Genomic DNA, 24,482 nt, shown 5'->3' on the forward strand with positions numbered 1-24,482 from the left:
TAGTTTGCGAGATACAGGGTGTTTTCCACAGCATGTTTTCAAAATTTCCAAAAAAGGCCGATGTTTGAAGGGCATTTTAGGGCACTTCCAGAATGTTTAGCGGATCAAATTGGCATGTATTGTGTAGAGCGTCTCTTAAACTATAAAATGGCGGTGAAAAACCCAAAAAAAGTGTAATAGTTTGCAAGATACAGGGTGTTTTCCACAGCATGTTTTCATAATTTCCATAAAAGGCGGATATTTGAAGGGCATTTTAGGGCATTTCCAGTATCTTTAACGTATTAAAATAGCATGTATTGTGTAGAGCGTCTCTTAAACTATAAAATGGCGGTGAAAAACCCAAAAAAAGTGTAATAGTTTGCGAGATACAGGGTGTTTTCCACAGCATGTTTTCATAATTTCCATAAAAGGCAGATGTTTGAAGGGCATTTTAGGGCACTTCCAGAATGTTTAGCGCATTAAAATGGCATGAAGTGTGTAGAGCGTCTCTTAAACTATAAAATGACGGTGAAAAACTCAGAAAAAGTGTATTAGTTTGCGAGATACAGGGTGTTTTCCACAGCATGTTTTAAAAATTTCCAAAAAGGGCCGATGTTTGAAGGGCATTTTAGGGCACTTCCAGAATGTTTAGCGTATTAAAATGGCGTGCATTGTGTAGAGCGTCTCTTAAACTATAAAATGACGATGAAAAGCTCAGAAAAGGTTTATTAGTTTGCGAGATACAGAGTGTTTTCCACAGCATGTTTTCAAAATTGCCAAAAAAGGCCGATGTTTGAAGGGCATTTTAGGGTACTTCCAGATTGTTTAGCGCATTAAAATGGCATGAATTGTGTAGGGCGTCTCTTAAACTATAATATGGCGGTGAAAAACTCAAGAAAAGTGCAATAGTTTGCGAGATACAGGGTGTTTTCCACAACATGTTTTCAAAATGTTATAAAAATGCCGATGTTTGAAGGGCATTTTAAGGCACTTCCAGAATGTTTAGCGCATTAAAATGGTATGCATTGTGTAGAGCGTCTCTTAAACAATAATATGGCGGTGAAAAACTCAAAAAAGTGTATTTGTTTGCGAGATACAAGGTGTTTTCCACAGCATGCTTTTAAATTTTCCAAAAAGAGGCAAGTTTTTAGAGTTAGGAAATAGAAGATCAATTACACCCATGCAAGAGCACATAACCAGTTTAGATGGCAAGGCAAAAGCAGAGATGAAGAAACATAATGGGCAAAAGTTAATCTACTTGACTTCTCACTAGTATAATCACCACATCACATATAATCACCACTTTGGAGGAGGAGGATAAGGTCTACATCATTGGAGGACTTGTAGATCACAATTCACATAAAATATAACTGATCTGTATAGAGATTAGTGAAAATCATTTCTATTTTAATGATTTTTTCCAGGGCATTTGCTATAAAAAGGCACTCGAACAAGGAATTGAACATGGTCAGCTACCAATGAGCGAATACTTCCACATGAAATATTGGAAAGTATTTACAATCAAGCAAGTATTCGAAATTTTGTTAAGGGTTATTGAGGGAAAGAGCTTCAAGGAGACGTTCGAATCTACGCTACCAAAGTGTATTAAATCCAATCAACCCAACCAGGTTGAAAGTGATGTTCATACGTATGATAGTGACGCAATTGAAGAGTCAAAGAGAGACGATGACACAAGTTGACAAAATATCTTTGTAATCACGCATTCACTCAAACAAATTAAAATTCTTAGTTCGCAATTATTTTATAACATGTCTTTTCTTTAATTTCTATTGCTCTTAATAAATTAGTCTACAATTGTATCTAATTTGTGCGCGCCGCCAGCTTCGCCAGCCGGTGGCACTGCGCCCATACACAAATATTAATGAAATTAATGATGAAATCATACAATAAGGTACAAGAATCTTTTTCCATCCTGTACAACGCTTCTACACCGCTACAACGCTTCTATTGCAATTCAAATCAATTGAATCAATCGCAGGCGTAAAAAATGAAATACAATTATCTAACATCTGATGTGTGATAAGAAAAAAAAAATAAAAAGAAAAGTAAAACTATTAAATAAACTAAATATACAACATTTTTTGCTTTATGTGCATTGCCTCAACACTAAATAAGTGAAAGGTACACCGAAAACATAACTGGGCGTTAATATAAATATTTATACAAATTTTAAGATGCAATTGTAGCACTTGCCCTCAATTTTCGCGTCTAACCACAGCCCTAAACACAATTAAGTCCCATCAAAAGAAACGACGCACAAAACAGATAATCGCAATGCGAAAACATTATTTCTATGCAACGTGAACTTATTGCCACTTGTTTTACACCGAGCCTCACCTATTCTTGATAAAATCCACTGGTTTATACATTCCATATGATCTATCAATTGATATCATCCTTGTTATCAGTAAATAATACTTTTTTATTTGTAACGTTATGATAGAGAAGATTTTTAAAACATTTTGTACGATTCGATAAAATTCTCAAATATTCTTTAATAATATTAATATAGTAATAGCAAGTATTGAATAGTTGGTAATAAAATGTATACATTGTGATATAACGAGAGGCACTAAACTGGAATTTGCTTTTATTCATTTCAATTTTGTCTATCTGTGACTAGGTTACTACTAGGCAACTTCTTTGTCTTCAATCGATATGAGCGCCATTTTTTTAATCCACCTTATTAGCACGCCCGAAACCATCCCCGCCACCATGGCTTGGATGCGGACGTGTGCAAAAAATCTACAAAATCTACAATAAAGTATACCCAAAGGATCGGTGGTGCAAACTCGCGTGGCGTCGGGGGCGCGGTGCTAGCACAAAATGCCACGGTCAACCGTGATGGGGGTCTTGGCGACGGGTGCTTGCATGTGCCGGCAGGTGGTGCCACACTGGGCGCACATGCAATTTGCGACAAATGAGCGCACTGCGGTTGGGGTAGGTGGGGCGTTGCCATCGTAACTATCGTAGCTCTTACGCGACGCAATTGGTGTGTCAGAAGTCAAAGCAGGCATTGACTTGCGCTGTGAAACGGGAGTAGTCTTCGGTGTAATTGGTACATTTACAATAGGTTCCTCGCGTATCACTGGTGTTTTCAGATGCAGCTTCGGAGTTATCCATGGATGTTGTAGCAGTTGCTGAACAGTTGGTCTTTTTCTGAAAGTAAAACGAACAGATTAAGTTAATAACTTTATAACAACTTGCAGTCTTTTTTTTTTTACCGTGGGTCCACAACTAAAGTGCACTTGATGAAATCTATGGCAGCGCTGGAAATGTCCGAGAAGTGGACATCTTCAAAGGTCACGTCACCTTGGGAAATGTTCAGGTAGGTCTCCTGTTTGTCATCTGCCCCAAAAGGTGTCACCCCCGAAAGGAGAACGTATCCGAGCACGCCAATCGACCAAATGTCTGCCGCCAATGTGATTGGTTCGTAGCTCAAGATTTCCGGTGACACATAATCGACGGTACCTGTAATAATCAAATATTCTAGAGTTGAAAAAAAAGACGTAGGCATGCTTACCTAAGATAGCTTGAACCTTTGTGCCAGGTTCCAACACCCTCGAAACGCCAAAATCGCATAGTTTAATGTCATCACAGACGTTTTCAACGCTTAATAAAATATTTTGTGGCTTTAGGTCAAGATGGGCAATGTTGCGCTCGTGAAGATGCGATAAACCCTCCAGAACCTGCTTCATAGCACGGCGCGCCTCTAGCTCAGTGGGTATTTCGTCCTGGTCAAGGATCTGCTGTAGTTCACCGCCAGCGGCCAGCTCAAGCATAAGTACGACATCTGAATTTGTCTCGTACACCTGATGCAGACGTACTACGCGCGAGTTGTCCGCACATTTCATTAACACAGCAATCTCGTGGTGTATCTCTGGGGTTTGGTCGACAGCACGTCGACGTTTTTTAATATATTTGGCTGCGTAGTGCACGCCGGTAATTTTGTGTGTAGCTTTGCGGACGTTGGCAAACTTTCCCCTGCAAAGAAAATGAAACGCATTAATTCCAAATTGTCTTAGCAACGTCGCAAACCCGTGTCAATGAACTTGAAAATATATTTAATATGAGCGCCTAGAAGACTGCGAATGCTTGATTTTATCGCACTGCACTTGCACCTTGTCATCATCATTATTAGCGTATTAGAGTGCATTAAGTTGATAATGGCAGCACTGTTGCAGCCATTATTCTTTGCAATTCATACCTATTCAAAGATGTTTTAGATTTATCTAGATTACTCTGAAGTGAAAACAAAGGCGTATTGCTCGGAGAATGTGGTTTTTCATCGTCCTTTGTTATCTTCAGGTTAAGTCAACTTAAGTTAATTTTCACGCACACCCCCACATGAACAAACAACCTAAATTGCACATTCAATACAAAAATATGCACACAGCGCGCAAATCCATTGCTCGCGCGATGATCTTGTGATCTTGCGTCTTCACCGATGCGCTCGGTTGTGTGTGCCACGAGAACATGAGAACTGGGACACTTATCGGCGAACCAACTCTATCTCAACTAAACGATGCGGTCGTATAACATTTGTAATAAATAAATCAATTCTTAAATGCACTTACCAATAACAAAACAAGGCTAATATTCGCGAATACTTGACGTTTAAGTTACGCATCCATTGTCTACGCAAGTGCCGTTTGTCGTTTCTCTTTGTCACAGCAAAAATACCGTTACGAGAGTGCGCATGTGCGCTGGGTTGCAAGCGAGGGCATTTTCATGGTTAGGTTAGTGATTGTTGTGGCCAGCATGACAGGTCAACGTAGGATGCGCGACCATTTTCGTACAGGAAGTCGTCGTCGATAGCGCCCGCATTCTCGCCGAACAGCACAATCGACAAACGCGCGCAGCAGTAGAAGAATGCAAGATGTAGAAGAATATGTGACAAGTAATCTAACATAACGTGTGACCATATGTGTAAGCAGTAAGAAAACTATACCTAGTAGGTAATAGGTACAATTATTGCGTGAGAGTTCTCGCCTGGAATAAATAATAAAACCGAATCCACAAGAATTGGAAATGATTGAGAAATGCGGAAACACACTAATCTCTTCGCAGCGCGTTAACTCGCGCAGTGCATGTCATCGTCGCTTGAATTGTCGGATGCAACCGCCATTGTGCGTCTGTTGCTGCATGTGAAAATTCGAGCGAAAGCCAGCAATCAAAGCAACTTGCGCTTGTATTCTCAGCGTGCATTCCGAATGCAAACATTCCACACTGTTCATCAGAGTAATCATCATCACACATCACACAGCAAAAAAACATTGCGGCTTTTGCGATATCCAACGCTTTAATTAACGCCGGAAAATAAGAAGCCGCAGTTCACAAGCGCGCTGCACGATTGAGTTATTCGAGATAAAATTACGGCGATAACGCATTTGCGTTCGGGGCAAACGTAAAGTAAACACACATGATGCAAAAAGAGAAAATGTAAGCTGGTGAGCAAAGAAAGTCGCGCTTCCCGTCAACGACGGCATGCAGCGTCAATTACGATTAAAATTACATTTATACGTTTGCTATCGACAATCATCTCCTCTACTGACATTTCCGTTTTAGAAAGATATGCGATTTGCAATGAATAGCGTGTCGAAAGATGCAGTAGCTAAAAAAAAACTAAAGTTAAATTAGAGTATTGATCAGTTTTTATTTACTTTTTGATAACAGTTTTTGTGGGACACGAAGACACACGCTAGCATTCCGACGTTGCGAGTTTTCTGCAGCGGATAAGAATGTCTCGCGGGGTCGAAAGGTCGCATCGTCGTCGTCTGCTGGCCAGCTAGCCAGCTTTCACCGTACTCAAGAACTGTACACTACTAGTCAGAGCTTCAAATAGTCAAACAAAGCGATGCGAAATATTTTTCTCATCTTCTTTATATAGACAATTTGGCTTTACTTTTCGTCATCGATAAATTACATTATTTTTAAAAGCGTCTTTGATGACATTATTGAGATAAAATGACAGAAAATTATCTCTAAACGCATCCCGCAAAAATAAGTGAATTGTAGGTATATGGTGCTATTAATAAAATGGCGTGGAGTTTTGTGACGTAAGTGCACACAGAATAAAAAACAAGGAAAAACTCATTGGCTATAAGCAAGTAATCGAGTTCGAATTCTTTAAGCCACACCCACTCGATCGCAGAATGGCGCGACGACCGCGTTGGTGCAACAACAAGAGCTTGTTGTAATCGAATTTATTTGTTGTTTCTTTTTTCATCTTCAGCCATTCACAAGAATAAAGTCTCTCCCGTCTGGCGCAATACCATGTTGTCATAACGGAATTGATCAAATTAATAATTTAATCATTTTAAAGATTATCGTCGATCATTGTTCCTCCAAACAAGTTGAGTGGTAATTATAGTACTGAAACACCTCACAACTGAGAAGAAGTTGATTGATGTCCGATGCGTCCAACGGTGGGACAGAGATTTAATCGAGAAAACTTTATAATTGACAGAGCCGGATCATCAAAAAAATAAATAGCGACCACGCATAAATATCGACACATAAAAATTGCACATCATTTCACACTTGATTTTACAATCATAATGACGTCTACTATATACAGCGGGAATTAGATGAAATACTATTGTTGTATAATGGTTGCGTTATGGCCCATTATAGCGCGTAATGCGGCTTCAATTTGTGTTACCGACTTTAGATGCTAGCGATTGCCGAATATACTACGCCGATATCTTAAATGAGTACCTACATGTAGGTACTTCCAATACCTATATTTATCTAGCATTATTTTGGATGGAATGTTTAAATCCGTCTCTGTGATTTTTTTTCCAATGCCATGCCTGGATGTCGATGCTAATGATAATTACCGCACATGCTTCGCGCGCATAATTTACAATAAAATATTTCGTGCGACGCGCGTTTGACAAAAATGTGCATGCAGATAGCATATGCACGCCCAAACTGGCGCCAGAAACTTTTTCGAAATTGCACGCGCCGTTCGCGGAGATCCAGGTCGGCCGTTTTGCCTCATTACTCATCAAGACTCGCCGCTCATTGAGTCAAACGCACGCGACCACAACATCAATCAAATTTTACGCGTTTACAAATTTACGCCAAATTGCTAAATTTACACAAATTCATAGTTAATTTTGGTAGTACGTACAAAGTTTAGGTTCATTTAAACTTTCTACACATAAAAAGTTAAACGAAACAAAAACAGAGAATTTAAAGAAAACTTCACGTAATAACCATCAGATGAAGTTAAATGGTGCCGTGTGGAATTACATGATTTCTACGTTTTCTTCTCTTTCTTCTCGCAAGATGCCAATTCAAGGAGGATTCAAGTAAATTAAACAAAATTATAGAGAGATTGACTCTTTAATTATTTATCATGCTCAAGCAGCGTTGACATTCAACCGCTGATCGCTGAAGACCTGTCAGAAGAGGTTTAATGATAATTGACACTCTGTAACTGTCCACAACTCTCTTTGCTCGTTTCATTCCATTGCTGACTGCTTGTTTGCGCCGTTAAAGTCCCGAAAGTAGTTGAGAATAAATAACATTTACCTCTTAACTCGTCGCGGGTCTTGAACTTGAACGACAAATTTCCTGACGCGTTTTCTGCTTGTGAGCAGAGTGCCTATTTTTCTTTCAGTGCTTCGGATTAGCAGTTAAGACATTCATTTCAATTACACACCAAACCGTAATAAGAAACAAGCTATAAAAAGAACAAATCCAAAATAAAGTTTTGAAAAAACAATTGCAATCGCTCCTGTAAAAGCGTAGGAAAAATATAGTACGATGGGAGAAATACTCAAGACATACGAGTACAGTGGTAAAATTAGAACGGATAAATGTCAATGTCAGCGGATGAACTGGCGATAACGCCTGCGACTAATTGTAATAAAATTAAACGCAACTTAACTATGACTTAACACTTAACGCACTAGTTGCGCGCCTAGACAAACTTTAATTTTATCTTAATCTCCCAAGCGCGCACGGAATGACAAAGTGCTGCACTATAAATATTTCATTTACCATTTCGAAGCAATGTTTCAACTATTCAGTTACAAATCTCAAAAGGGCGCAAGAAGTGTATTTAGTATTTATTTTCTGGATTAATTATCAAAAATATTTAATCGACAATTCAAGAGAATTACGTTACGATAACATTAATTAACTATTTTGTATCAGAACGGCAACTAGGCCTTAAAAATAAAGGTTTAAAGGCTAATTTGCTTCATCAAAAGTAAAGCGATACAGTGTACTCTCTAACAAGGCGGAGACAAGTTTGAATCGGTAATGTATTGGCAAAAATAATATTCTTGATTTATATCCACGGTAAATTTAAATTTTGAATCTAGTTCAATCTAAATTGTTACTACATGATGTTGGTCTTGATTTGCAAAATAGTCTCGTCCTACGCGAACAAAGTTGATTAAAACGTCGCAAAATCAGAGACGAAATCAGATCTAATGATATAATAAATATTTATAGCTATGAATTAAAATTCCCGAACAAATCGAGCTGTACGTAACAATAAACAATGAAGCATAAATATTTGACAGATTTACTAACTAAAAAAGTACAAACTCTTTTCTCTACTGGTATATATTTTAGCTCCAGACAAATGGAATGAGTTACGATCTAATCTTACAATTATAACACCGGCTTCAGAAACTTTTATACTTATCTGAATCAATTTGTGATCAATAATTTCGACTATGTTACATGTTATTGCGTTGAGATTTGTTCTACTTAGTTCAGTTGCATAATGCTCCGTGAGCGTGCTACGGTGGCCAATCCCCGAAAATTATGCACGACTTTTACATAGTTACACACACATAATTGAAACGTCGTGGCTGCGGCGTAGAACACTAATCATACTTCGCTTTATTTTAAATTCCAATTTCGCAGTTCATCATATCAACTAGTCACACAACTTGCCTACTGTATTCAGGTATTGCCCAAATCTGCATAACTTGTGTGCCTTTGTTCTCGTCTCAGCTTCCCATTCAATTGTTCTCGTTGCACAGGATTTAATATTTGCAATTAAATTGAAACCATATACTAGCATCAGTTCTATCCACTTGTTTCAACAGCTTGCAAAGCAATGATAATGTTTTCACACGAAGTTTAAAACTTAATTCTGTAGCCACAGTTTCAATATTACAATATTAGAACATTAACGTATTTGATGGTTTGATTCGGCTTGATGTATCAAAGAGATCAAATGTGTAACACATCGTGCAAAACATTAAAGATATAATAAAATGGCAAGAGATAGTTGAAACCTTTAGATATGCACAGTTTTGAATGTCGGAAGAAATAGTGTGTCGTTTTTTCGAACTTCCAAGGACATTTAATCAAATTCGTGGGAAATGGTAAATTTATGCATAATAGTTTAACATTCGCCTTATTGGTGCATACGCTTGATTTATATAGCAAGGTTTCCGTATTTTTGATTTGAAGAGTTGTAAGTTAATGCAAGTTAATGTTGTGTAAAATTGAGCCTTTGTTTTGCCATTTTAGTTTTTAAATTATAACTAGCCTTCCGCAAAAACAGCTTATTTCGATGAATTTTCAAACTTTTAATGATTTGTTGACGCAATTTATTAATTTATTCTTGAATAACAAAAGAATGTCTTTGTTTCAAATGGCTTTTTGACGGCGTCTTCCAATTTGAGACGCACATTAATTCAACAAACATTTGCATAAAAATTAAACGATTATTACTCATATCGTAAATGGATAATCCTAAAAGTATTTATTTAAGATCAGACACTCGGGACTAATAAGCATTCATGTCAAAAGAACGTCGTAGCAACTATACAGTATTGCAAAAGCCTAAGAGACAAAATAAACAACAACTCGAAAGAAGTTTAGTCTTTTTAGTAGCACACTGTTAGTTCACAGACGATAAACTTTTAATGGCAAACGTGTGGGATGAACGATTCGAGTTAGAAGTGAAATTAAATTAAACAATTTTTCGCTCAACGGTAGAATATATTGACTTAACGGAAGCAAGTTTAAATGTAAAGAAAATAAATCGGAAAAATATTCATCTCTTTTAGGAAATAACGCAACGGGTGCTTCTGTACTTCCATTATGACAATCAGACGATTACCATATCTTTGTTAACCTATAAATTCGACTAAACGCACATGTATAACAGCAGTAAAATGGAACCTTGTGCAATAACTAAAACTACTTGTCGCCTTAATATAACGCTATAAAATCATTACCGCTCACGACGTAAAACCGAAATTCCGCGCATTCCTCATCATCATCGCCGCGACTCGAGCGCGTGGCGCGACTTAAGTAAGGTAAGCTTCGACACTGCGGTGCGGTACTTAAAAATAGTAGCAAAACCTATGCTCACATGTGCCAGTATGTGTAGCGCGCATTTTTGTCTACTCCAGTATGTGGATGGCAATGTGTACACGCTAAGCCCGTGCTCGTGTGCTAAGTAAGGTGCGTCGTTACTCTTTTTTAAGCCGTGCACGAGAATGTGTCACCTCTCCGCGCAAGACTTTTTATTCCACCACGCGGCAGCTGATGCGTCTCCGACCATTATAGTCTTACAAACCGGGCAATTATCACGTTCGGATGACTCATTTTTCTTCGGTAATTAATTTACATGCGTCAATGAATTAAGTACCTATGTTATAAAACAAGACTTTACTTGTGTACATGTTGTATAGCCCAGTATAGCAACCACTTTTTTTTGGTTTTGCTATTTTAAGAGTGTGATTAAGGAATATTTTTTGTTGTTGAGTTAGCGAGGGTAAAGGAAGTCTTTCCTCGTCTTTAATCGTTTTGTAGGTATCGAATTTAACGGCTCGTTTACGAGTTTCCTAATTATTAACACGCTGTCGGATGTTGCAACTCAAGCACGGTAATAAAATGAAATTAGCATACAAAGACACGACTTTGTGCCGCATCGTCCATTTCAGCCATTTCAAATTTTCCAAATGCTCGAAGAAACCGTCTTCGATCGAGCGTGGTGTGTGGCGCTCGCAACTTGCGCCGACACACAAACAAGTTTAAGTGCGGTGAGAATGTTTTATTTTATAATTTTGTATTTCGTGCGTGTTATGTGTGTGGCGCCGGCGATGGCGGCTCTCGTGTGAACTGTAAATAATGCCCGAGTGGCATTTGTTCGCCGGCTTTGCCTTCGACCCGTCAAAACACGATTTGCGTTTTACTAGCGGACGTAAACCTTAAATTCCAGACTTTTTGCAAGACGGTAGGTCGGTCGTTCGTGCAGTTAAGCATAGCCGAGCGTTTAAGACGGCACAGTCTGATTAAATTCGCAGTTGCCGCCGCCGACGCGTTGTAAAATTTACAACGACTGGTACGAACGACTCCGCCGTCCCGACGTCGTCCTGTGAGCGTCGCGGATGTGTGGCATGCTTGACTTCAATGAAGACGAGCTGGATGTCCGCCAGCCGGTGCAAACACATCATCGGAATGCGCGTTTTTTACTGAAGGAAACATACTCAAACATGACAATTGACAGCGAAAACTAACAGAATCCAATGATTTATTTCAACCTTATGATTAAAGTATTTTGTAACATTATATTCCTGTTACTTCCAACCTTAAGTGTAAACAAAGGTCCTTTTAAAAAATAATGAAGAAGTAGAGAAGTAGAGTGCACGCCACAAATAATAATGCGCGCGCGTGCCTGGCATATATTTCTGGCGCAAACAGGACCTCAAAAAAGCGGAACAGGAAATGCTGCACGCACGTGCCAGACTCCCACAGGAAGTGCGTAAAAACATCTCCGTCGATTGTTTTTCGTTGTTGTATAATTTAAGATGAGACCACAATACATGAATGGAAGTGAAGGGATGAGTGGGAGGTGTTCATTCACGGCGTGGCTCGGCGGCCATCTTTAAAATAATGGAGCAAAAGGAATGAAAAAAGTCGCAAAATTTGAGATAGATTTATTTCGGGTGCAAGTTATTTAGCGCAGCAAAACGGCATGCACGTCAAATGCCGGCGGCGCGCAATTAGCCGAAAGCGGCGGGCTAATTGCGGAGGAATTCGCACGGAAATAGAACGCGGGCGCTGGCGGCCACACCAAGACGACGACGGCGGCGGCCGGCACCAGGAGCAGGAAGAAAAATTTACGCGCGCTTATGAATCATGAGTGCTCCCAATCAACTCTTTGCCTGAATTGAAAAAAAGTATTTATTTAGGTCAACGGCATTTGAGAAATCAAAATAACATAGCCTCGTTTTCTACTTTGATAACATGATAACATACCAATGTACGTTTTCTGCTTATATTAATATTAAAATTGACTTTTACACGATCCAATCCAATTGGCGTTAGACCAAAAAGGAAAAAGCTCATTTGATGTAAATTTTCCAGCATGATAGAAAACCTAATTAAATACAAAGTCCATGTTACCGATTTCAACATGGATGCGCTTATTTGACTTGCACGCATCCATGTGAGAACAACCTTGACAATCGCGAATCGTTCACCAAGTCGCCACAGCCGGGACTAATCAAGTTAAAAACTCGATTCACAACTCGTAACCGAGCAGCTGATTTAGTTGTCTGTATCTGAGGAATGTGTCTTAAATGAACCGTTACTGGAACATTATAGCACATTTCTTGTTAATTGTTTTGCGTTTTCTTTATTACATTTTCAAATATCACTAGCGGACCAAACTGAATGGCTTTCATCACTTAATCACGGGAATACACAGAATATACCAATACCAATTAATAAATTAATCTATGACAAAGGTGTTCTTGACATATTTTTGATCAAAGGTAATCAAATTTCTTAATCGTTGGAAGTTCCACTACCAAAGTATTGGTCGTATCTAAACTGGATACAAACAAACGCACGAGAAAACATACGACGCATTTTGATAAAGCGCGACGATAACGAATAACCTTGCCGCACGACACAAAACACTATCATTATCACTGAATTTTAGTAATTCCCCGTTTCAATCATTTCTATTGTCATATTGCATGCTTACTAATCCCAAGCAATAAATTTACACACAGAAACAAATAGAATTCATTGAAATTATTTAATACAGAGCATACTTCATTGCTACATAGAATAAATGTATGTATTCAGGAACAAGTTGCCAAACGTAACCTTAACCTCATGACATGTATCGATATTTTTACGAACGCGCCTCGTTTTCGTTACGATTATTATGATTTATCGCTAACAATGGATTGCCGGCGATTAGAATGTCTAACAAGACTGACGCAACACACCGCATCGACTAGCTTATTATTTGAGTTCGTTAAAGTATTGCTCAAAACTTTAATTCAATGGTCTGCGTGGCACCACGTTTAGTAATTTACTAATAATAATTACAACGTTGCAAATTAATTGTTATGTTATAGAAGTGGGGTGAAATGAACGCGCTCCGGTAAAACATGGCAATGAAACAATCCGGGCAATCGCAGCCACTACACAAAAACAATCATTCAATTAAGTTGTAATTATAAGCGTATCCGGTGTTGTAATTATAATTAATGCATCAGGCGTTGAAACTTGAACAAATTTCGTCGAGTGTAGTATTAGGCTATTGAGTAGGTATAAATTTAATTAAAAATATGTTGTGCGAAGTTTGAGAGTGTAAATGTCAGCAATAAATGTTCAATAAGCTCGTTTAGATTAACTTAATTTTTTGATTTCGAATTAATTTTGTTTATATGTTGTTGTTGTTGCCAACGTGTGTTGTAACTTCCTTATAAGTAAGGGCCAGTTTTGCGTGCGTGTCGAAACGTCCACACGTCGACAACTTCGATTTTCGATCAGCTTTTCGACTCTCGCCGTGCACTGAATTGTCGAACGTTAATTTCGCATGCAGATATTCCATGTCTGCGCGTTCGACGTCAAGGGTTTTACGCGCGCTCTTAAGAATAACAGATATTCATCTGGAATTCACAACGCAACAAGCGCGACAATTTTATATTGATAAAGTCACAAGCACAAAAATTAAAATATTTTATAGTGCTTACGCTTTTCTCGAGTGCGTTTTCTTTTTTATTTTGCTGGAATTTATATAGAAATGTTAATTTCATCCATTTCATTGCTCTTATTTCTTTCTTGCAATTGTGCAGTTAAAAAGGTAGTCTCGCACTTCCTGATTGCGCATACGCAATTTACGTAGATTTTACTTTTCATTGCCTGATTGGTATTTTGTTGGGACAGGGCACGACAACGCACGCACTGACGTCATTAGAATTAATTTACGCAAGCTCGTACGCGCCGCGAATCAAAAACCGTTTAATTTGCATTCGCTTCGATTATGAACTCGTATAAAATTGAAACCGCGACAGTTTACTTTTATTTTCAAGTTCAAATTTATTTTTATTTGAACATTTTAAATTGAGATCCGTTATCTATTCGTGTGGTGACATCATGAAAAACATTCAATAATAAATACCTAAGCCAGAAATTCGGAAGTACAATAAATTTCAAGTATTTTCTGCCATTTCGCGGGCGTGTTTAAAGGTTTCCGCACATTTTACAAATAATTTTATCTGATTATTAGCATGAAACAATAATAAATCCAACATGCGACTTCATTCGTCACATTTTTCGCTATCACGTCCTTCATTCAAGATGAATGAATGAATGAAACATTGAAGCACGCACATTGCCATGTTTGTAGTTTGTGTTTTCGAAAAATTCATAATTTTTGCTTGCGATCCTTCGATGACAATGGCGTTGGGACTCACGCGAGAATGGCAATGACCAATATCGCATATTTTGACCGCTGCAAAAGGCGAATCTATAAATAAATTCACGCCAAAACGAAAGAAATGAGCGACGCGATGAATTCCGACAGGGCAACCTTAACAAACACCTTGCCACCCACAACTCAGGAGCAGTTCACAGAAAATAAGCAAATTAAATTATAGTGATATGCAAATGAAGCAAATTGGACGAAAACACTGAATTTAGATAAAGTTGTTGACAATTTTCTCAAATAGGCTTGTACCTATAGTTGTTAACAACGATTTAATTGGTTTATCGTTTGTGGAATGTTAACGATGTGAATGTGTGATTGTAAAGTGGCGCTTGGAGTTTTCATCCGTTTTATGTTGAAGGCGCAGAAGAAAAAGGCACTTTCTAAATCATTCTTCTGCTGCTGGACGACAGCGTAAACACGAAAGACGAATGGCAAAGCAAGTAAGCAAACACAACGGTAAACTTTCTGGTAGTCGGATGCAAAACGAAACAATATCGAAATCTCAGACGATACGCAAAAACGTAAATGAGGTGCAAGCATGTGATGTTGACAATAAATTGAAAGTATAAAATGAAAGCATAATTTCATAAACACACAATAAGAATATCGATTGTTTACCGTAATATTGCCACTAATAATTAGAATACACTTGAATGCAACGTCTGCGGCGCTTGTTAATTTGTTTACTTTATAAATTAATATGCGCAAAATGGCGTTGGCTCGCAAATCTGGAGACGCGACCGGACAACAAACGGCGACGACGAGGCAAGGTCTTTTTAGTAACGCAAGGACGCGCATTGCTCTTTGTTCGTTGTTATTCTTATACTTTGCACTTTACGCATATAAACAGAGACGTCGAACATTGAAGAATATCACATCTCCAAACATAATATCCAACCATCACTAGATTTAGAGAAAAACAACACGAGACATGTCAGCATTGTTGTTTTAAACACACTTGAATGCAATAATAGTAAGAATTTAAAAACTGAAAGTACGAATATCCAAAGAGAACAAAGATGAACTAATTCCATCAATCAATGATTAAAGAACATGTCTAAGTTACCGTAATTATCGAAAGTACCGAATATTCTGTACGCAATATTGTTGGGCAACCGCTAATAATGGGTTTCGATACGAATCGTTTGGTAATGATGGAATTTAGCAATTCTGCAGCGCTTGGCAAACTCTAATCGTCGTTTTGTTTTCGTCATTACTTTGTTGCTTGTAGAGTAGACTCACTAAATTTTAAATGTGGCCGATCCTCAAGTCAATTAGGCAAAACGCACAAAACAAAAGACTTGAAGATTTGTATGACAAAAACTGACGATAAAATTACGTAAAATTCTTCATTGATAAAATTTATTTTCAATCTGAAGTAATAAAATAATAATAGGGTGCAAAAAAGTCACGATTGTCTAGTAATCCGCTGGTGTTGCATAACGCCGCGTTTCACCTTCGAACCACGACGCCAGACCAAGATAAACAACATATTAATGCTACACGGAGACACTTTAAAATATATTTGTTGCTCGATTGGCGGTGAATAAAACGCGAGCTGAAGTGGTCAAAAGGTCGCATGCAACATTCGACGGTGTTAAATGGTGAACAACATTCCTGAACAATCGTAAGCATTCATTTCGATTTCTTTTTCGATAAAAACCAAGCGTAATGCTGAAATATTATGTCACATCATGTAGTAGAAATCAGCGCTCACTTTTTATTGATCTTTAACACCCAATTCGATTGAGTACTTTTATAAATGCCACAAAAATAGCTTACTTACTGCAACATTCTTATTGAAATTTTGTTTAGATTGTGAGCTTACCTGTAACAAAAAGAAAACAATTATTATTACACAATTACTGATAAATTAATGAGAAAGAAATATTATTATGAATAGCGTGGAAAATCTCTTCTTTCAATAAGGGCTGCAAAGTGCTCCGCAAATGGTACACAAACAATAGCTAAATGAGGCAAAGATCATAATTAATACGCATTGAAAAGCCGACCATCGTGAGTTGTGTAAGAAACAAGCGAATGACGTCAACAAATGCGAAACAAATGCTTATTTTATGTGTGTACGTATGCCGATCAATGATTGACAATAAATCGCGAACAAAACTGGAGTAAGTCGCGTACGAAACGAATAAATATTACTCGCACGTGTGTCCTTGATTGTCTTCTTAACTAAACTATCATAATATGTACACAAATTAATGCGAAAACACGATGAAAACAAAATCATACAATTATTTTATGGTTTGTTTGTTTAAGCTACAACAAATTAATGTGAATACCAGAAAAACGCGTGAGTTTTTATCCACGTGTTATAGTCGGTTGAATTAAAGTCGAGTCAATCGAAAAAGGAGCAGAACAACGCTTAATTAAAGCGATTAAGTGAGGATTATGCATTCGTACTAATATGTTGCTTGTGTTGGGACACTTGTGGGAGTTGAGCGAGCGCCACGGCATTTCCTCAAACGTGCCTTTTTATAGGCATTGAGACGACAACCAAACTCCAATCAAGTTGTCAACACAACAGTGCTTTGGATTGAAGAGGTAATATAATTGAGTGTGGTTAGATTCAAGGTAATATCTTATAAAATTACTTTTAATGAAAATAGAATAATTGAAGTAAGTTTATCTTTATGATGATCGAAGACATAAAAATTATTTACAATTGGACTCGACTTAATTGGCAAGAAATGAAATGTTAACAAAAATATATTTGTTCCATGAAAAAAATGCAAATTAATCTTAAACATTTTTGAAGAGACAATTTTATTTCTTAGCATAGCAGCTGTACACACTTGAAAATCGTTTAGAATATTTAAGAAACGTTTTAAACAGTTTATTTCTTCGTTTGTTTAACCAAACAAATTGTTTTGGAAGACATATTTAATTGCGCAATCAAACAATTTCCTGCCATTTAGTCAAACTCAGAGTCAAAACTGAACAAGATAAACAAAAGGCGAAGACTAATGACGATAACCGTTCCTAGCTTACTTATACACGTTGATTGTGTTTTTTATATATTTATTTCACGTTGCAAATGGTTCTGATTTTATTCTGCCACGAAGCAATCAACATTCGTGTAGAGCACTCGAGAAGATTTCTTGGACGGGTTGTGAAGAGTAGCAAGAGTCAAAGATACGACGGCAACAGGAGCAACAAAACCGACCAAAAAGCGACCGCGCAAGCCTCATTATGCTGTAAGAGTATAGTAAGCACTGCTTGCAGTGCATTTACACGCACACTCGCATAATGTAATGAGTAGTATGGGTATGTACATGGCGGAACGTACGTAAATTCACACGGCCGCACCGCCGATGAGGTTGAATTCTCGCGTCTCACGGAGCGCGCGCGCGTTTGAATATTACTTGCGCACTAGTGTCCATACGTGTGTACTTCCAAGTGAACCTCAAGGCCGTTCGTTGATACTTGAACTCGAACACAACGCAACAACACAACAGCCAAGAAACAGCCATGCGAATATGAAATAAGTAAAACGGATTTGGAAATCAGAGAAAATGAGACAACTTTGTTTTTTGAACTATTGCAATTGGAAAACAGCTACAGTCGTAAAACGTGTAGATATTTAAATTAATTAATAATAACAAGTAAACAAGTCAAAAATAGGTAATTCTTATCCACCACGAGTCGTGCATTTTCATAAACAATATGCAAATACCTTTACCTACTATCAACCCATTACGCAGTAATTACTTTGATACAAACAGATTCGCTGAGTTGTTTACAATGCATTTGTCCAAAATTGGCAGCTAAAAATATAATAAACGTCTTGTACTTGTTGCAAAACAAAAAATAAAACTTTAGCAACGTGCAAAATATTTACATTCTTTTCGACGCTAAAGGAAAACATTGCATCAACAAAAAAACAAAATTATAAAATAATATACCTGCAATATTTTATTTCGTTGATTTAAAATAATTTACCTAATTAATGATTACGGAGTCATTAAATTAGAATATTAATTCGTTAATTGCATGACTCACCGAAATATTTCGTCGGCACATCAAGGTGAAATTGTAATAGAACTCCGCTGTTATCATTTCAACTTAAATAATCGGTTTAATAGCATAGAATATTGTTTATTTGCCACAAGCGCATAAACTGAACTTTTATCCGACTATGACAAAACATAAAACCACATTAAAATTACCCACATTCCAAATTTTATGTCTGGCATTCCTGTGCCTTTCTTCTGTCCTTATTGATATGCACAAATTTAAGTCACATTCGCACTAACGTTACGAAACCTTGTTTCGTCACGCGTTAAACAATATACAAAAATTAAGTATTTGTATGCAAAGAGACAAACAAACATATATACAAAGTTCAAAACATAAAATAAAACTTCAAATTGATTTATTTGAACCTGTAGTATTCACGACTGTTGTCAAATCGTTCCATCGTTAGCATTTTCTTTTTGTTTTATAGCTGCCATTGTGCAGTAGTGTTCAACTCTCGAATTGTCTGATCGTGCAGCGGCATTCAAACATAAATAGCATTAAATTCATTGTGCGCTGAGCATGGAAAAACTTTGTAAAAGGCCGCTTCGGCGCATGTTGTTAATATTGCCTATGATCGCGCGATAGTTCAGAAAACTAAAACGAAACGTTACACAGGTGGTTAATGTAGGGCGATTCCATAGAGTATATCAGCACACACAGTGCACTTATGCAAAGCAAACAGAAAACAACGAGATCAAAATGAGCCAGACACCAAAAGGAGTTTAATCATAGGGTACAGTCAGGTAAGAAGGTAAATACGTTCGTAAAGTATGCTGTTGTGCATTGTTGCGGTGCAGATAGAATAGTAAAAGTTTTCGTTTGCAATCGATTGAATACTCACAGCTTAAACTAACGACTAACAATGGAAGGTCTTTCGATACCGCCAGCGCTTTTCTCGCAATTATATTTATTGCATGGAACGGTAAGAAATCGATGCAATTGTGTTGGATAATATGCAGTTTATCATTAATCAAAACAAATAAAAACGCAATTTTTCAAACCAATGGTAATTGGGAGATACTTCATGCAGGACCACAAAAAATTAAAGAAAGTTTTCACACATACCATATCTTTCAATGCCATGACTTAAAATCTCATTTTGTTGTACAAATCAGCGACGAAACGCCCATAAAAATAAATAGAGTAAATAAGTGTATCGAAAAAATAACATCTCACCGGAAGAAAAACGTAAAAGATAATCTTTCACATTTAACAAACGTCATTTAAAAAACGAGTCGACACGCTGTGAAATTGGGTTTAATGTGAAATTAATTTAAATACGAATGACTTCACAAAATGACTAATGACCATATATTGAGAATAAAATGGAAGCAGAACATGATGTATATGAGCTGCAGAAAAAATAATAACATAACTCTCCAATTTCTTCTTGGCTTGGCTTCCAAGCATCCATTTATAGACAAGTTGTTGTATTTTAACGATTATTTATTCAAGTGGTTTAAACTAATACAAATATATGAGAATCGTAAATGACTTTTGTGCTACTATTAAAATTACTTTAGGACATACTACAAAAACCTTTATGTAACCAGGTAAAACCAATGTTTTGAGGTGTCTCAAAAATAACCGTAGAAAAAACAAATATCTTATCAATAAAGATTATACTAGACAAATACCGATTAATCGTGGAAGTCGAATATATAATATATAATAGTCTAAAACACTGTTTGTTATTAATAGAAACTTTTAATGCAAGATTTACAGTTTCAAAATACTTTTATTATATTTTAATTTGTTGGAACTGCCAAAATAAAAACTTGCTATAAATTTTGTAAAGTTGTTTTTCTTTTAAGCCACAACAGTATAGGTGTATCATATTTATCGCATAAAATACTACTAAAATAAATACAACCATGAGCGATAAAATCGTATGATCAACTTGGAGTAATCTTGTATATGTCGATATGCGACGAATGGTACGTGGGCGCCGTTTTAATCAACCAGATATCAAGACATTGTAACAGCAAAATTAAAAACAAGATACCTACTTATAAGTTAAAAATGTGATTATCAAAAAAGTGCCCAAATATAGGGATTTCACCAATCAAAGTTGTACAAATTGTACCCACTGTAACTATATAGAATGTAGAATCCTATTGAGAATAATTGCATATAACATGTCATTGGATTATACTATACTTCTTTTCATTTTATTTGCTCTCTGTTCGCTCAGGCGCATTATTGTACATTGAATGGGTCGTTTTGAAAGTTATGTAACGCAAAAATGCAAAGCATAAATAAATAAATAAGTAGGTTCTATTATATGGCGCGCACAACGCGGAAAGAAATCGCATAATCCGCATAATCACATGCGGCGGACGACATTAGACATTGCTAAACAAGTCCATGCACGTCGAGAGACCGCCATATTGAAAAGCGACTCGAGCTCATTAAAACGAGGAACGAAACAAAGAGAATAAAAGATCCAAGTAAAATTTGCATTTGAATTTCATGCGGTAAATCATGCTAATGATGGTCAGGTATCGAATTACGCTTTGTAACAATAATTATCTCAATATGTAATAAAATATTTTCACGACGGCGCTTTACAAAAATCTACGAACTTTATAATACCAACTAGGTAATAAAAACTTTAGAAAGGCAAACACATTTTTTTTAAATGACAAATCGGTAAATTACAAAAATAATTGCGATAAGATAATTTGAAAAGTCTGATGATTAATTTATCCTTAAACAATTATTAAAGTAACTTTTCAGTGTTATCAGTTTATATTAAATTGAATGAAATAATTAATTTCTCAGTAAAAATGGTTTCGAAACGCTTCATGATTGTTTTCTGATAGATAAAACATTATAACATGTATATCAAATATACACTTGTCCAAATAATTAATAGCAATATTCCATACTTTTTAATTTAGTCCTTAAAATATAATTTATTGAAATAATTTATATTACTCCAGATAGTTGATACTGAATTAAAATTTAAGTTTGCTCCACTTTATCTCATCAAGTTCAAGTTTATATTTAAACTTATACCACTTGACAACAAGTTTAACCGCAGATTCTCTGCGCTGTCTGCAACCAACGGACAAGTGTTTAAGGTATTTGCGATTACTCAACGATAAACGAATTAAATTCCAATTACACTTACAACCCATCCAGTTTAATTATTTATTTATTTATCCGTTGTCGACTTGACAAAGAATTTTAACTCCGTCTGCAAAACGTTTTCATCCTGATGACCTAAATATTTTCTCCAGCTTGAAATTCCAGATTTCGTATCACTAACCATAAATATTTTTGTTTTGGGTGCAATGATTGGCTGGGCGTTGGGGCGGCAATAATTGTTGAAATTGTGTCAGTGCCAAACGACACAAATTAAAACAGCTCACCATGTGCCATGGTAAATTGTGAATTGTACTTATTCGTACTTACATTTAATGTACTTATTCTTATTCGTAAAATGTTCGCGACGCATTGTGCGCATTATTACACACGCATAACAATTATCGCAATCGGGCACGAGCTCACGCGCGCGTATTGAAATAAATAAATTAAATATGAATTGTCATCGCAAGAGACGCAGCACGCAGGCAGGCCGGGCCGGGCCAATGATAATCGAAAAGTTAAGTGCGTGTCGTGGCATACGGCACACGCACAACGACTACAATCAGAACTTGTGCAATCGACAATTCAACCGGCACGAGCATATACATAAATGGCGCGCGGGCTGAGTGGTAATAATTTTCGACAATTAAGTACTTAACAAGTTTAAATTCAATTCAAAGACGCCAAAAACAACCAACTCAAAGAGCCGTATTTGTCAGACGCCGAGGTTTGATGATATGGCAACAATTCAAAGTAAGTTACGATTGCTAACAAAAATATTTAATCACAGAATAGTAATTAAATAAGTATTATCGGACTGTAGCAAAAGTAGCTGTGGAAGTTTTAAAGCAGCGTGCGTAATTTAATTTCGATTTCCGTTGCACGTCGTTAATCGTCAAACGGTACTCGTCATGTCATTGCATAATCAAATGAATTAAGACATCGACATGATGTCGCGCATCGTAATTTAGAAGTTTCGGTTTTAAAACATTGACATTTTCACAAATAGGTATTATCTTGAAACGAGTTATACATATTCAACCTTAGTATATTATAAGCATTGTGTTAAAACAATATTTTTTTACTTGCAACAGTAAAAAACAGACAAACTGTATGTCAACTTTCCCCAGAACATTTAAAAACTATATTATATATGACAAATTTAACTTTTATTAATAATTATGAATTTTTATTTGTAAAACAACATCTGCTGCTAGAGAGTAGTGCATTGTTTGTTCTTTATGGTTATTGCTTCATCAACTTTCGACTCTTTAATACGCCAACCGCACATAATGTAAGCGCAAACGGCGAATCTAGAAAATATGCGCGGACATGCAGCAAATGGCGGCCATTTTGCGCCCGCAAACGGCCAGCCGCCATTTTGGATGCGGAACAAAGCGTGGAATAATTTCACGGCGTCGTGCAGCACGCGTACGAAAATCGCGTTCGTGTTTCGATTTCAAATCAACAACACAACAATCACTAAACCAAAAAAATCAGTTTCCATTTCGACGAAAGGACTCGGAACGAATCAAAAGTACAGTATTATTTTCGTATTGCAAGTGTTATGTTATCTAGCTATAAATGGAATAAGCGTGATTTACTATTTCATGGTAGGCATGTTGTATTTTTGTAATCAGGTTATAATCAGACTTGTATCCCTTTCGTAAAACCGTTTACGGTAGATTGAACAATTTTGGACCCTTTCCACTTCACTTTGCTTCAAAACGGCCGCGTCTTGATATAGTTTCCGGTGTGTTGTTCCGCCGAAAGGTAATTGAACTCACGCCAGGCAACGTGTCAAATGATAATATGTTTAAATAACAACACAAAAACGGGTTGTAAATATGTAATACAATGAACTGTTGATTGATATAAATTAAAAGTACAAAAAAAGAAAACACGATGGTTGCGTTTTTAAGGTACACAAACTTTATATGGTTTATATCTTGTATTTCATGCACGTACTCAACACAAACATTTTCTCATCAGATTGTATATTCAACATAAGTATATCATATGTGTTTTAAGATAATATCACTGAATTAAAGCACGTGAGTACATCTCGTAGCAGGAAAAACAAGCAAAGATGAATAGTTTCAGTACAAGACATGTTAACTTTAAATTTAAATAAAAAATTAAAATGTAAGACATGAAAACAAAAATAGTTCTGTACCAGAAAATAACTAAACTAGAAAGTACGGCAAACAGTCAACTTATTTTGAAACCATATTATTAATTAAATTCAGTATCTAAAAGTGTCTAGGAGTAGTTTTACACAAATTAGTAGAAATGTACTAAAAATAAGCTTTTGGGGATGTCAAAACACAACAACACGAAGAAATAAATTGCAACTAACGAAAATATCGTAAATTTCGTATCCCATTTATTATGTTGTATTACTTCACATTACATTGCGTTACATTTGAGTTGTGCTCTGCTACGCTGGGTTATGTTAGAGTTAGATCGTCACGTTCGGTTGAGCACACAACCTGCAGCAATTTTTAAACTCTCAGCAGCAATTTCAATAGTGCGATCGCCATTCTTTCGTTTCCTATTCAAAGTATATACCTATTTGATATATCTTGGTGTCGCTGCACTGTTTAACTCAGACTAGCGACTTACTTTA

General features: G+C 36.6%; 1 protein-coding gene across 2 annotated transcripts in view; it reads right to left on the reverse strand.

Annotated features, from left to right (window-relative positions):
* Nucleotides 1-1,736: 1,736 nt before the first annotated feature.
* Nucleotides 1,737-24,482, reverse strand: part of Drak (Death-associated protein kinase related) — a 36,235-nt gene continuing 13,489 nt past the window's right edge. The window contains exons 1-4 of one of the 2 annotated variants that reach the window (XM_065299847.1): nt 16,509-16,546; nt 3,524-3,984; nt 3,225-3,471; nt 1,737-3,159 (exon numbers count right to left, since the gene is read on the reverse strand). In XM_065299847.1, the coding sequence (XP_065155919.1) occupies nt 2,817-3,159; nt 3,225-3,471; nt 3,524-3,984; nt 16,509-16,516 (1,059 nt within the window). In that variant the 5' untranslated portion in view covers nt 16,517-16,546 and the 3' untranslated portion in view covers nt 1,737-2,816. Of the gene's footprint in view, nt 3,160-3,224; nt 3,472-3,523; nt 3,985-16,508; nt 16,547-24,482 lie in introns of those variants that run through there. The other variant, XM_065299846.1, reaches the window with a different exon arrangement.

Source organism: Atheta coriaria, unplaced genomic scaffold, assembly GCF_025399875.1.
Source record: "Atheta coriaria isolate IRGN ID8LTWV9N9 unplaced genomic scaffold, Caltech_Dcor_3.1 hic_scaffold_3_pilon, whole genome shotgun sequence".
NCBI lineage: Eukaryota > Metazoa > Arthropoda > Insecta > Coleoptera > Staphylinidae > Dalotia > Dalotia coriaria.